Source organism: Tetrao urogallus, assembly GCF_951394365.1.
Source record: "Tetrao urogallus genome assembly, chromosome: 5".
In the NCBI taxonomy this organism is placed as follows: Eukaryota; Metazoa; Chordata; class Aves; order Galliformes; family Phasianidae; genus Tetrao; species Tetrao urogallus.
The window spans coordinates 1,871,368-1,886,701 of record NC_136818.1 but is presented as its reverse complement, the minus strand read 5'-3'; the positions used below and the strand labels follow the sequence as shown (position 1 = coordinate 1,886,701).

Below are 15,334 nucleotides of genomic sequence, written 5' to 3'. Positions count from 1 at the left end.
GTGCTCCCTCTGCTCTGCGTGTTTCAGAAGGAGAAAAGACTGAAGCTCCCTAAGGCTTTGTTTTCTTGCTGTGCCATTAACAACAGCTTGTTTTTCCTTAGGGCGATCTGACAAACCTTGTGCATGGCAGCCACTGCTCCAAGTACAGGCTGACAAGAATACCGGGCACCAATGCCTTCGTGGGCATCGTCAATGAGACCTGTGATTCACTTGCTTTCTGCGCCTGCAGCATGGTGGACAGGCTGTGTCTGAACTGCCACAGGTCAGCTGGAGATAGGGCACAAGTGGGCATTTATGGTGTGGTTCTTATAACCTGTTTATTTGATAAGTTAAATGAAAACATGGAGTGCAAAACTGAAGTGAAAACAAAATTTACCCGTGCTGTTTGGAAGGGACGTGGTGATTTAGTATTCCTTTAGTCTTTTAATCTGTACTGTCACTGTATTAAGGGTAGTTTATTCTTGATGTGTTCATATGTCATGTGTGGATAAGGTTTAAGACCACAACTGATTTAGTTTGTCAGGGGGAGTTAGCTGTGGATCAGGCCCTTTGTTCTGGCATATTAATACCCACAATTTTATACGAGTTGACGTGTAGTTTTTCATCATGGGGGTCCCAGCGACTGCAGGAGATTTTGGCTACACCATATGTTTGTTCCACTGGAAAGAAGGATCCTTACATCTGGCTCTCAGACTTGCCTGGGGCTGCCTGCTTTTTTAATGTCAGTGGGTGGGTAACTGATCGGGAGGTTCAGTTAGAGCATTGTCCTCAACCCCAGCACAGAACAGGAACAATCCCTGCATTCCCGAGGGTAAGAGAAAGGATACCGAGCAGCTTTCTCCATGGTGAGCAGCCCTGGTGCAGCTGCACTGTGGGGTTAAGATTGCAGTGATGTCTAATGCGTTGTTTTTGTGCTTTTTGTCTCTCCAGAATGGAGCAGAATGAATGTGAATGCCCATGTGAGTGCCCTCTGGAGGTAAACGAATGCACAGGCAACCTCACAAATGCTGAGAGCAGGTGAGAGCAAACGGCGTGTAGTGAAAGTTAACACAGAATAAAGTGCTTGCTCATGCTGAGCAGGATAAATATACAGCATTGTTTGGGATAATTAAGCATATGATTTGTAATGGGTAAAGGTGATACATTTTTCATTACTTGACTGCAGCTTCTAATACAAGGCTTTTCCTTTTGCCCCAATCTAGGAATCCTAGTTGTGAAGTTCACCAGGAGCCAATGACTTTCACAGCAATCGATCCGAGTCTGCAGGATGCGCTCCCTCAGTGCATTAACACTCAGTGCAATCAGAGAACAGAGAGCGGGTAAAGGGCCCTTCTCCCTCCCTGAGGATCTGCACTGTTTCTGAAATAATTCATGCTGTTCCTTAAAGTGAAAACAGCTCCTCCTTACACAGTTCGAACAAGAAAAGAAAGGACAAAAAAGGAAATGCAGTGCCAGGATGAGATGTTTTAGCACACACCAACGATAACATCATGCTGCAGTGCATAAGACCTCAATATCATCGAGCCACACAGCACCGTTAATAGCAAGCAAATGGTTTCCAGTCACACTTTGTGACTCTGTGAAGAACTGAGGGTTGTGCAAGTACAAGACTTGCTGTTGAAGGGACACATTCTTCCTTTTAGCAAAGCAGACGGCACTGCCATGTTTGTCTGCCTTTTGAGGGAAGATGTGGATCAAAGTGCTTAGAGAAATGAGACAGTACTTGAACTGGGGTTACCTCGGAGCACACTGGAGATGTTAGCTGCCTGTCAGCTTCCTGCTTCTCTCTTCCACTCCAGGCATTATGTAGAGAAGCTTGAGGGCCTATTTATTTTTTGTTAGTTATGAGTGGTCTCTAGGGAGCTGAGATTGCTAGAACACATTGTGCTCTGACCAGTCTTCCAAATCCCGTCTTACATCTTGCAGAGGATTGCAGAAAAGGGGTGGAACTGCAGTCAGGCTTTACTATGCTGAGAAATGTCATATTAGAGGAGCTAAAAAGGAAGTTCTGTCTTTACTCAGTGTGAGAGAGGAAGAAAAAGAAGGCAAACAGGCTTGGAAATGTGAGCTCAAGATGCAGGTCCCCTGTCGAACTTTACCTTGTGCTACCTGAACGTTTCACTGATAAGTTTTTGTGCCAAATGTTACACAGTGCACAGGTTTATAGATGATTTTGGCCTCTCTTTGTCTCTTGATTCTAAAATAGTCTGAGCTATGTCAAGGGAAAAGTTGTGGAATTGACAGTAAATGTGGTGGTCTTCTGGTTTTAATTTTCAGGGATTGCTTTGGTGTGTTGGACTGTGAGTGGTGTATGGTAGACAGCGATGGGAAGACTCATCTGGATAAGTCCTACTGTGCCCCTCAGAAGGAATGCTTCGGTGGCATCGTGGGAGCCAAGAGCCCATATGTGGATGACCTGGGAGCAATAGGTAACTGCTGTTCTGAACAGATGCTCCGTTAACTCTTCGTAGTTAGTAATGAATGCTTACAGTGTCACAGCATGCTTCAAATTCGTCTTCTGTGTTAGTGGTAAACGAGCATAAATTAGTACATAAAGGAATTTAAAAAGAATAAATAAAAACAAGGCATCAGGGCAGTCCTGGGCATGGTATTTTTGAAAGTCTCGACAAGTTGCTGAATATGCTTTGCACATTTGCAATCTTCAGATGTGCTCTCTCCAGATTTCTTCTCCTGTTTAAAGGGTATTCTCCTGTGTGTGCTGTTGCACACCTAGAAGCCATTAAACCTTTCTGCAGAGCATTGATGTTGGGTTTTTTTCCTCTGTTTTGTCCCTTTGTTGATTTAGGAGATGAAGTAATTACTCTGAACATGATAAAAAGCGCACCGGTTGGCCCAGTGGCTGGAGGCATCATGGGCTGCATTATGGTGCTCGTCCTGGCAGTGTATGCATATCGTCACCAGATACATCGGAGGAGTCACCAGCACATGTCACCTTTGGCAGCACAGGGTGAGCTGATTAATCACAGAATGGCCTGAGTTGAAAAGGACCACAGTGCTCATCTGGTTCCAACCCCCTGCTGTGTGCAGGTTGCCAACCAGCAGCCCAGGCTGCCCAGAGCCACATCCAGCCTGGCCTTGAATGCCTGCAGGGATGGGGCACCCACAGCCTCCTTGGGCAACCTGTTCCAGTGCCTCACCACCCTCTGGGTGAAAATAGCCTCCTAATATCCAACCTAAACAGACGAACCACCTTCTTCCTTGGTTTTGTTTCTCTCTCTTCCATGCTTCACCCTTTTAATTTCTCCATGCCAGCCTCTGTAAAAGTAAGGTCCTATCCTCATAAGGGTGCCTGTGTATTGCTGCCCTCTTCTGGGTGCAGTCTGACCTGCTGCCTACAGAGGAAACTGTCCAAGGAACTCAATAGCATTTCCTGTCAGGAAGCTGAAGTTATGATTTTTCCAGAGCTCAAACGATAAGCCCAAGTTCACAGCTCTGTGTGCCTTGTCATAACACATCAGTTATATATGTTCATTCCTGCACAGGAGTGGTAATTTGGGGAATACAGTTTTTTACACTCCTTGTGTTGTTTGAAACGTGCCTGTTTCTCCCGTGTATCCCTGCTTCTGTTCAGTGTGCAGTTTGTGGGATTGCAGATACGAAAAAATACCCCTATGCCCCATCTGTCTTGGAAAGAAAGCATGCCAAGCTCAGGCTGCAAGGCTGCACATTAATGCAAGGTGCTTCCACTACGTTACCAGGGTGATAGCCATTAGGAAGTGATGGAGAATCTTCCTGTTAACAGTTGCATTTTTCTGTTTGTAATGGTGTGTAGAAATGTCCGTGCGTATGTCGAACCTGGAAAATGACAGGGATGAGAGGGATGATGACAGCCATGAAGACAGAGGAATCAGTAAGTACCAAATCACTTCACTGTAAAAAAGGTTAGATTAAGAGTAAACAAGTGGTTTGTTTTCTTAATTAGCTGGAATTACAAACATATGCATGAGGCAGTGCTGTGCTGATGAGCAGTAGAAAATGACTTCACAGTGTTTTAAGTCGTAACTTCAAATGCACTTTCAGTCTCATTTACATTTCTTATTTTTAGAATTATGTTTCTTATTTTAAAATGACTTTAATCCTTGTGGAGGAAGTTTGTCTCTTATGTTCCCTATCATGACCATTTCCAGCAGCAGCTGAGCCACAGCTTAGAAATTGCAACTGTGACAATACAGGGTATGCAAAGCTGCTACCTTTGTTCAGCCTTGGAAAGGAGAGGACAAGTCTTCAACAAATATGTCAGTAAATCTATCTTGCTTTGATTTAGGACACTCATTTTAATTAACCAGTCAGTAAAAATGACACTTTGCATGTAGTGGTACTGTATTGCAAAATGACACAGGTGCACCAAAACCCTGGGAAAGCTCCGGATTCAGACCAGGTCCCTGGCTCTGATCCCTCACTGAGAGAGCTAAAAACAACTCCCAAGACTCTAAACTGTGTCAGTGCTTACAGGTGGAGAAATAAGCACATCTGAGTTTGATGGCTTGCATCTACTGCTTCTCCAAGTCCTTGTTAGCTCCAGTTTGAGTGAGCTTGCGGTGCTGCCGTGGTTTCTTTAGCATGGGTAGGATAATTCTCTAAATTGCTTATTTCAAGTGAATGAGTTTGAATGAATCTTGACCTACTCTATATTTAGATACAATCTCTTTACTCCCACTGCTCTGTCACTTGACAGTCTTAAAATAGTAGTGTTTGAGCAGTGATTTTGCAGAAAGCCTGTTTCACTGTGCCTGATGTGTCCCACAGATAAAATTCAGTAAAAGCACTTCCTTTTAAACCAGTTCTGTCTCTTTTTCTGCCCCAGTCAGCAACACCCGATTCATAGCAGCAGTAATAGAGCGGCATGCGCACAGCCCAGAACGCAGACGCCGATACTGGGGTCGATCAGGAACGGAGAGTGACCACGGTAAGACTCTGAATCACCATCCTGGACACAGCTTTAATGATTGTGGGTACTCACAGGTCTGGCATGTTGCAGATAAGGCTGCAAAAAACAAACAAACAAACCACCTTTGCACTTTATTGCTTCACAGTTAAGCAGTTTTGACACCCTCCAGCAGATAATTATTGTCCAGCGAAGGAGCAGTAGAGTAAAAGCAGCTAAATGCCATCCTACCCCTGTCTGATTGTTGGGATCTGCCAGCTTAACTGGATGACCAGAATTTGGACGGACAGATATGTTACTATATTTACCATACTGGTTTTCCACTACCAACCCGAACAATTTTGATCTTCAGTTGAGATAATGGACCTCTTCTACTCAGTGAGAGAAAGCAATCAAGTCAGCATCTCTCCTGCTCTTTTTCTTTGATGGAATATGTGTATCATTCATGAAATTCCACGATGCCTGCATTTGCTGGGGGTAAAGTAGGTGTGGATTACAGATCCGGTGCCTCCTTAGCCTTTCTGCTGCACGTTCAGCCAATACTATCACCACAGAGGGCATTTTATGTGACTGTTAAGCAAATAATAATCAACATTAACCGTGGACATGGGTAGCAGTGAAGGGTGTCCAACCTTGTGCCTTTGTTTCCTCTCCCTCCCCCACACACCATACGTACTGTTTAGATTCAGAGAATTTTGATACACCTCTCATGCCTTGAGACTACTTACACCTTAAAAGCAGTTAGAAAGATGTCATGCTGTTGTCTGATGAGGAGGACTTAATGGAAGTTAAGAGAGGGTTAAGCAAGGCGGTCTACTACAGCATGTTGTAGTGACCATCTACTTTGTAGAAGATGTGTTCAAATATGAAGATAGTTTACTAATGGAACTCCTGGGGACAGGAAATCTCAAGGCCAAAACCTTGCAATGTGAGCGAGCAGATGTCCAAGGGACAATCTTGCTGTAGGAGGCATTATCCTGGATTTGGGGTCAGATTACCTGTGCTGAGAAAGATTTGCTTGACTAATAATCCCTTTGCACCAATCCTTGCCATCTTCCTAGTTAACAGGACTAGCAGGGTTCCCGTATACCTGAAACGTGCACTTCTATTTTTTACTCTCTGTAATTTCATCTTCTTCAGAGGGCTGCCCGTTCTTCTTCCCCAGCTCCCCTCTGCTAACTAGAAACCATCACTCAGACCATAGAAAGAGAGAACCAGCACTGAGTACTTGGCCTGATATTTCCAACACTCTTTGTCTAGATGTCTCAAGCTGAAAAACGGAGATGCTCAGAAGCACTAGGGGGTTTTTTCAGCTCTTAGCCAAAATTTTCTCAGAAGGATTATTATTCTAATTAAGGACATATCTTTATTTCTTTAAACTTTTGCTGCATTTCCATGTTTAGAAATACTCAGGTGTTTTTGTTTAGGACACTGCAAACTGAGTCTGAGTGGCAACAGCTGGTTTCCATGTTAAATCAAATCTCACAGTAACTACAAACACCTGCTTCAAAAGAAAAGGACAGAAAATACCAAAGGGACATGTTACAGGATGACTTTCTCCCTGAGAAGGCACAATCTTGTCTTGCAACAGTTAGCTGTTAGCTGACTTTCAGGTGACATAATTTCCTTAGGATAACCCTGTGAATGCAATGTTTCATTACACACAAAGATGGCTGGTCTGGTTTTCTTCAACCTCTCAGCCTTCGGTAGCAGTTATTTTAGCCAAGGGAGAGCCTCCTGTTAATTTATGCTGCGTGCATGCCTAACTGGAAGAGTTGGTACTATTGGGCTTAATGGAACAGTGCAAAATGCTTCCATGTGGATTCAGTAAATTTCTTTAACTGTATGGAAAGCTGACCAGCATTTGCAAACATATGCTGGATTTTTGCAACAGGTGAAAAGTGTTCCTTTCCTTCTAAAAGTATAATGCTGTGATTATGTATGATGCATCACGATAATGTGAAAAAGTTTTGTTACCTCCAGGCATTAGCCAGTGGTCCTTGCTAGGACGAATGTAGCTGTTTGGGGACAGAGGTCGTGGGGCCCACTTGGTTTTTGTTTGTGAAATTCGAGTAATACAGAATCATAGAATGGTTTGGGTTGGAAGGGGCCTTTAAGATCCTGCTGTAGGCAGGGACACCTCCCCTTATAGACCAGGTTGCTCACAGCCCCATCCAGCGTGGCCTTGAATGCTTCCAGGGAGGGAGAACAACCTCACTGAGCAACCTGTTCCCGTGCCTCACCACCCTCATGTGTTAAAGGTGCCACCTCCCAACGTAACTCCCAGCAAAGTAACCCTTCTGCTGTGTTTTGTTTCTGAATTTAGTGCAAGCAATTCCTCCATAACCAACTGTTGAATGGTTTTGCTACTGTGCGTCCTCCAGACCGTAGGTTCCCAAAGTTTATAAAGGAAGAGGGGCAGTGCAGACAGTGGTCCCTTATTCCTTTTCTCTCAGCTGCAGCAGCTCCTTATTTGTTCTCTGCCAGGCGCCAGCTGTGTTTGATAGCAGCAAGGTGTGGCACTGAGCGCTGTGGATATTGACCTCCAGGTCTGGCTTTTCATCCTTAGCTCCTCTGTTTTGTTTTCTAGGCTACAGCACTATGAGTCCTCAGGAGGACAGCGAAAATCCGCCGTGCAATAACGACCCGCTGTCAGCTGGTGTTGATGTTGGAAACCACGACGAAGACTTAGACCTGGACACACCACCTCAGACAGCGGCCCTGCTGAGCCACAAGTTTCACCACTACCGGTTGCACCACCCCACTCTACACCACAGCCACCATTTACAGGCTGCAGTCACCGTACACACTGTGGATGCAGAATGCTAATGAACAACACGAGCAGCAAACCTTGCGAACAATGATCCGTGCAGCAATGGGCGCCTTTGTTTCTGTGCTTTTTACCAGGAGCGGTTTAACGAACTTCCTGAGTAAACTCTTAGGCATAAGAGCTTTACGTTCTCGTAAATGTAAGGTTGGCTCAGAAATGGCAGGGAAATGTGCTTGATGAATGGACCTGCCATAACATTTAATAAAACGGAGCAGGAGGCACGTTAGACCTCCAAAACCAGGGATGCAAGTTTATACAGCAGCCGAAGCTTTGGAAGCCCTGTTATGCTGAGCCAAGAGAAGGGAGAGCTTAAAAGAGCCAGAGACGATTTGGTTTCCTTAACTGGAAGAGCAGAAAACTGTGCAGCTGAAGACTAAAAAGGTGCCAGACGGAGCGGGGGGAGTCAGTCGGGTTCTCTGCAGCTTTGTGCTCTTAGAAAGTTCATTGCTCCAACAATTGCTGTATGGAACCTGGGACAGTGCATCTCAAGATTTTTAAGTAAAGGATTATTTTTCTACTATTTATTGAACTTGAAACTATGGGGGGAGGGAGGGGAGAAAATGTTAGGAGTTTTCAACAGCTACCACATATATTCTGTGATGGTGAAGTAGTTCTTCTGAGGAAGACGTCTGTTTCTTATTAGTTGATATTCATCCACTGCCCTGCTCTGCAAAAGGGAAAATGAAGAAGTCGTCTCCGACGTGTTTACATTACGAATGCTTTCTTTTCCACGATTGTTTTCTGTTAATTTTACAACCTGATTTACATGGCAGTATTTTCTTCCTATTTGCAGAGGAAAAAATCCTGTATTTCCTTACTAAAATTCTGCAAATTCTGCCCATTAAAATCTCCATCTTTAAACTCTTTGATCATCCCGAAAGGTTTCCCGTATGGCAGTAATAAAGGATTTGTTTGGCATTGGTTACCAGAGCATTCCAAATGAAATCTGTGCCATTGTAATGTTTCTTTAGGACACCATCAAGATCAGAAGTAGGGACAAAGCAGTGTTCTGTAAAACTTGGGTTACTGTGGAAGAGATCAGTTTGAAATCATAATTATAAGCTGCTGCTGTTTGTCTGGAATTTAACATTGCTTGGTAATTCAAACAGAGATTAATCAATCTGACTGCAACACTGCAGCATAATCATAAATTAGTTTTAAATCACAGTGTTGTATTTTAGATTCACGTTTTGTGATTACGGTGATATAAAATCATTCTTGCACTGTGCATATGATAAACATCCATTTATATGTAGTTTCTTTTAAATCACTTGTTTTAATTAATATGGTACTTAATACTGTATTATGTAAAAAAAAAAATTGGTTCTTAAACAGTACGGTAAAATAACTATATGTGTGATATCAGGATACCCCTTTATACTATGTATAAAACTGAAATCTCTAGTGAAATAAACTGTATATAAAGTATAGTTCTGTGGATACCTGGCTAGATGGAAATCATTCGGTCTCAATTTCCTTTAATATTCCAGCTGAATGAGGAGGGAAGCATTTGATCAGGTTGCTCTTGTTTTTAGGAGCCACCTTGAATGATGTAAACTGTACCTATAAAGGTGTTGATGTGTTTTAGAGCTGTTTGCTTTTCTGAGCCTGTCTGTCACTGCTCGGGGAAGGAATGCTTTGAGAGTGGTTGGTGACGCTGCAGACTCACCAGGGTTAATCATTTTGGTTCTCACTTGTGCTACTGAAAACTCAGTCATGTTTTGTGTTGGCGTTGGTGCTGTGTTTGTGTAAGAAGGGCTGTGAGGTTGCATTTGCTGAGCAGACAGCAGTGGAAATCTATTGAGCAGTGTGTTATGTTTTCAGAGGGCTGAATTGGATGTCCTGTAACAGTTTGTGGTTCCATCTGTAGACACAGTTTGCTACAATCTCTAATGTTGTATCCAACATAACACTGGCTTAGGGGCAGTGCTCAAATGGTTGTTTCTTTTCAGGTGTGCCTTTGTAAGAGAACTCATTACTTTAATGTTATTGCCTGACCAAACAAAAACATCCGTGACCAAGAAGTGGAATCCATAAGAATGAAGGGCAGGTAGCAGATGAACTTTCCTAACCCCAATTCTGCAGAGCTGCAGGTGTTCTCATTGAAGCTCAGAGGTGAGATGTGACGCTGTATCCAGGACTCTATTTGTTCCAATCTGTTCAGCCCAAAGCTGCCCTGGTGTGACAAAAGTGTCCCTGGAAGTTACCAACTTGTGAACAGAACCCAAATGTTACCTTGTCCGTCTGCGTATGGAGGAATCTCCCTGTGCATTAGCAGTTCCCCAAACTGAGTATTTGCTCCCCAGTTGTAGTTTTTGAGGGCAAGCAACATTAGAATAGTTCCCTTGCATGTAAGGCAGCACTAGCAAGAGTGAAGGAACACCTTTGGCTTGATCTGCACTTGCCTGTCTGCTCCGGTGCCAGTTTTAATTTAACCCAGGTAAGATTGTGGACGGAGCACATCTGTAGTGAGAAACAAATTATTAATTCCAGCTCTAACTAAATGTCTCAATGGAGAGATGCTGTTGTTAAAATTACTTGCTGGGCAGAATCTGCTTGCAGTGCTCTCTGTTGCAGCTCTGCCAGAAAGATATCTAAGTGCTATATAACACTGCTCTTTGAACAGCTATCAAAAAGTCCAAGCAATCACAAGCCCCTTGCTTTATCTTGCTTTTATTTTTTTATGAGCTGCATCTCATTTCTGCCTCACCATTTCTGTTCTAGGACATACGAAGTGTTCCTGGTTCATGGATCTGGACAACCTTGCTCGTGCTCCAAGTAATGAGAAGTGCCAAAGCTGTTGCTATTAAGGAGTAAACAAGGGAAAAAAACAAAGCACATTTCTAAAGGTGTGTCAGATGTAAATTCAAATGCTGACCTTGTTTCAGCAGGAATCAATATAATGCTGATAATGATACTAGAGTCCATATAAAGCAAAACCTTGATAGATGACAAAGGGGGCATTGACACAGTCAAGGTTTATAAGAAGCTGTGTGATAGGCCTCCCGTTTTCATTGCAGGTGCTGTTCCACGGCCTTCCCTCCTCATTATTATTTTACTGTGTTGACTGTGGAGCAAGATCACAAATGAGCAGTTGTTTGCCTGACTTGGATTTGTATCCTGTATCCTCCTTTGTAACTGGTAGACTTTACGGCCATAAGTTACTTGGTTGTTTTAACATCCTGTGTGTTTTGTGAAGGGAAAAAAAAAAAGTTATTTTCAGGTTTTTGTTTTTTCCCCCCAAAGATTACAGTGAGCTTTGCCTTTGGTTTGCATATGCTAGGTGTTAAAGAGGCATAATGCTTTCAGTCTTTGAGCCTTTGAGCACTCTGAAGTGTATTGACTTTTCCTGTCCGTACCAAGCAGGTCATCCATCAGTGGCACCAAGCTAGAGATGGAAGCTGTCCAACGTGTTCAGAGTATGTTGCTTCAAAATGGAGGCTTTCCTGTTTGTTTACACTATTGCCTTGAAATGTGATTTGAAAAGAAGAGTGTGTTACAACCAGCCCATGGGCATGAACAAGGCTGCTTACTCCATGAAATATTATCTTTATCCTTGCCCCTGGCAAGGAGACAGATGAGAATTCATCAGGTGTTCCCGTGTGCAGAACTTGTGACTATAACTGGTCAAAAGGAGATCTCTAGCTTTCAAAGGCTTTATTTTGTAAAGTAACCCAGAAATGGAGACGAGGAGAGAAGATGTATTTGTCACAGCAGAAATAACTGCAAAGCTGGCAGCAAGCATGGAAAAGGGGAAGAAATAAGATGAAGAAGTCCTGGATCCAGAAGGCTGTATGCAAATGTAAAGATTAATTTGCAGTATTCATAGCTCTTAGATACCCCTTTCATTTGTTTTCTGAAAAAGAATCCCAGCTATGGCTGAGATTTTCAAAGGAGCCTGCACTGAAGTTTCCCCTCTTCTGTCATTCGGTGCTGTTTGGAATATCAGTTCCTACAGCGGTTAATTCTGTTGCTGTTGGGCTGTGGTTTTCCGCACAGTGTCCATTTTGCCATTGATCCTAAGTAGGAAAAAAATAATGCAGACATCAGAATATTTTATATTACTTATTTGCAGCTCATCTCCTTTAGGAGAGGTGATTATTTTCTCTACTTTATGTGCTTTGAACTGAATCACAGAAGGACCTTGGCCCAGAAAGACTTGCAATTTGGAGCCAAGGCTGCAGTGGAATTTGGACATTCAAGTCCAAGAGTGAAGTCCTCCAAACCCTGCCTTGTTAGCAGAGTGCCAGACATAACTGGTGCGTGTGCCAGTGTTTGTGCAGAACTGCTGCCAGTTTTATCTCAGTAGATGAGGCTGATGCTTCCCTGCCCCGGCACCTTTTACATCACCTGCTTTGGATGGTTGCGTTTTGAGACTGGGGTCCTCCCATCCCCTGCCTTGGAACCAAAGGGAGCCTGAGCTGGCAGGAATTCAGGGCATACATGGAGAGCAGTTTCCAAAGTGACTTACTGACTCATGGCAGCCTGCACTGTGACGTGCACTTATTGCCTGCTCAGTCCCAGGGAAAGGCTTCATTTTCTACATCTCTGCTGCAAACTTCCATGGAGATTTTCAGTGAATAGATGATCTAGTGATACAACAAAGGGAAACGAATATCCGAAGTACATAAAGAAGAGTTTCCTTCAAATAATCAGATCTACTCTGCTTAACCAAGGCTTTTACTGTAATGCAAGGCGATCTTATGCCATCAGAAAGTGGTGATACCAGGCAGCAATACCAATGAACCTGAGTGAGGAGCGTGAGTTGGATGACAGGCTGAACGTTCATGAGATGTGGACTTTGTACTTTCAGCTCAAAGATGAACCACAGTGACCTCATCTAAATTCTGTAGGAAAAAAACCCAAAGTAATTTGTATTCCTGGGCTGGTTCCATCAGTGATGGTGGTGGTAGATGGTACTATCTTAACAACTTGGGAGCCAGCGGATGCTGTTATGTTTTGTTTTACATTTCTGTAGTTGACACTGGCAAAAGCACCACCTTTGAGAGCTGCCTGAACAATTGCTCTCCACTGTTATTACCACAAATGGAGCAAAAACAGTGATAGCAAAGAAGGGAAACTGTTGGCCAAAAAGCACAGCCCAGGAACCTTTCTACCCCACCCTCCACCTGGTGTCAACATGTGACAGTGTCTGTTCTGCACATAAAGTGAATAACCTTTACTTCTGCCTGAGACCATCCAGCTGGTAATTTTTACAGGCAGTATGTCTGCATGAAAATAATGTGAAGGAAGAGGTATTTCCACACTACGCTGAAGTTCTGATAAAGCTGGCAGGCTGCTCTTTAAGTATAGGCAGCATCACAGCTGGGTTGACCTTAGATGAGGCTACTGAATATTTCCAGTGTGGTCAGCATTGGTGTTTTCTAACTTACAAGCTCTTCCACCTCACCTGGAGATATAAAATCAGACACACTGGGGTAGGTGGGCACTGAGACCAGCAGGAAACCAAGAACTTGGTCAGGTAGTGCCAGTGTGCTTATTTTCAGTAGTCCAACTTTCTGTCAGTTTGCCACATTTGATTTGCTTCAGCTATCCGTTCTCCTGGTATAATGTATGCAAATCGCATGCAACTGGGAGAGATTAAAAGCTGAGTAATTAGATGATCTAATTCCTGCAAAATAATACTAACCTCTTTAATATCTTCATTTCATTTGCAGCTTGAGCCAGGGTGTGTTGTTCTAACAGCCAGGCAACCTGGATGGCAGGAAGTGGAGGAGGCTTTTTTGCTCAGGGCAGAATAAACACGCAGAAGTTAGTTAGACCCTTCAGTGTGTTTATAGCAAAAAGTTGTGTTGCATGACTGTTTCTATGGAAACCTTTTTATAACCGAATGGCAGAACACTTTAAACTCATAAATTTTTTTAAGAACGCATTGGGAAAGTTGAGCTTGCATTGTGTCCTCCATGCCAGTTTTCCATATTTAACAAGTTCACTGTGTTTTTTAAGGAGAAAATATTGCGGTGGTATTTCAAACCTCCAACCTCTGCTAACAGGGATAAATCACGGGCTGGTTCATCGAGTCAAAACAAACTGCTGATATGATGCCTGTTCCAGTACGTACCAGTTATTCAGTCGCTCACCTCCAGGATATTCTTCAAGTCTGTAACCTGTACGGGCTGCAGATGAGACTGTGATGGAGGCGTGCTGATTTCCACAGGGAAATGCTTTGGTTTGGTGTTATGATTTTGCTGTGTTTTAACACAAAACGATTTCACGTTTTCCTCAGCATTCATTTCCAGCTCCTAGAAAACAGGCGCTTATGGAGAAGCTGAGACAGAACGATTTGAAACGAGCATTTGCAGCACCCCAACAGAGGGCAGCCAATAAAAATACCCTGTAGGAATGCTGGGTGGGCTGTACCTGCTTTTACTAGAAACCTAAGAAGCCCTTCTATTCTAACATTGCCAAAACATACTTTCTGTCAATAGGTTATAACTGAATTTGAAATTGGATCCGGGTGAGGGAAAAATGAGGCCTACGAAAAGAAGAACGGTGACTTAAAGCAGTGGGAGCATTGTTTGAAGGGAAGGTGTTGCAGAGCTTCCAGCCCTCAGGGCCAGAAATGGGAGAGGACTGCACTGACAGCTCTTTGATCTCACTGTCTTCCATTCTCCATGACTAGTCAGGAAACTGGCTTTGATTGCTTTTGGGGTTTTTCACTACGCTTGCTGGGTATTTTACTACACTTTTGCTGTCTTCAGATATAACCTTCACGCTGGTTTGCTGATGGTACGCACAAAGCAACAAAGGTAATGAATTCTACTGCAAAGACTGTGGTTCCTAAAATAGCCCCTTACATTATATTGCAGTGTAATGGTTTCCTGACAGCAGTCACTCACTCTATAGCCTTTATTATCTTCTTACTGTTTACTCACAAACCACTGTGCTACAGAATGGAAACCGAGATGTTGCTAACCAGTCTCTGGGTTAATCCACCATCCCTGACTGTTAGGAGCAGTGTTACACAGAGTTTAATAGCTATCAAGTCCTTCTTAAAAAGAAAACGTTCAGCTGTGGGCAAAGTCACTTGGAATGTTTTTGTGTCTGTATGGAAGAGTGTTTCCAGAGTAAAGAAAAGGCCCATTTTTGGTCATACGCTGCAGTACCTGGCAAATTCCAGGGAATGTGAGCTACGGGGGAATACTTAGGGGAATCAACCCTTTGAAAAGGCTGATAGCTGCAGGACAAGGGGAAATGGTTTCAAGTTGAGGGAAGGGAGATTTAGGTTGGATGCCGGGAGAAATTCTTTACAGAGAGTGGTGAGGTGCTGGAACAGCTGCCCAGAGAGGCTGTGATGCCCCGTCCATCCCTGGAGGTGTTCAAGGCCAGGTTGGATGGGGCCCTGGGCAGCCTGGGCTGGTATTACATATAGAGGTTGGTGGCCCTGCCTGTGGCTGGGGGGTTGGAGCTTCATGATCCTTGAGGTCCCTTCCAACCCTGGCCATTCTGTGATTCTGTACGTACCGTGCAAATAAGGCACAGTTAAACTGGGAATATCTGTTTGTTGAGTGCATCTCTGAGAGAAGCATGTGTCTGCCGTGACCTCTGGAGCAATCTGTTGCCCATCTGGCATCTTT

The 15,334-nt window shown here is 43.6% G+C and overlaps 1 protein-coding gene across 1 annotated transcript in view; it reads left to right on the top strand.

Annotated features, from left to right (window-relative positions):
• CACHD1 (cache domain containing 1) overlaps positions 1-7,735 on the top strand; it is a gene marked incomplete at both ends in the record, with an annotated part of 86,764 nt that extends 79,029 nt beyond the window's left edge. The window contains 8 exons of the mRNA XM_079535561.1: positions 102-262; positions 931-1,017; positions 1,203-1,319; positions 2,278-2,429; positions 2,807-2,968; positions 3,794-3,871; positions 4,826-4,927; positions 7,497-7,735. Of these exons, the coding sequence (XP_079391687.1) occupies positions 102-262; positions 931-1,017; positions 1,203-1,319; positions 2,278-2,429; positions 2,807-2,968; positions 3,794-3,871; positions 4,826-4,927; positions 7,497-7,735 (1,098 nt within the window). The remainder of the gene's footprint in view (positions 1-101; positions 263-930; positions 1,018-1,202; positions 1,320-2,277; positions 2,430-2,806; positions 2,969-3,793; positions 3,872-4,825; positions 4,928-7,496) is intronic.
• Positions 7,736-15,334: the final 7,599 nt, after the last annotated feature.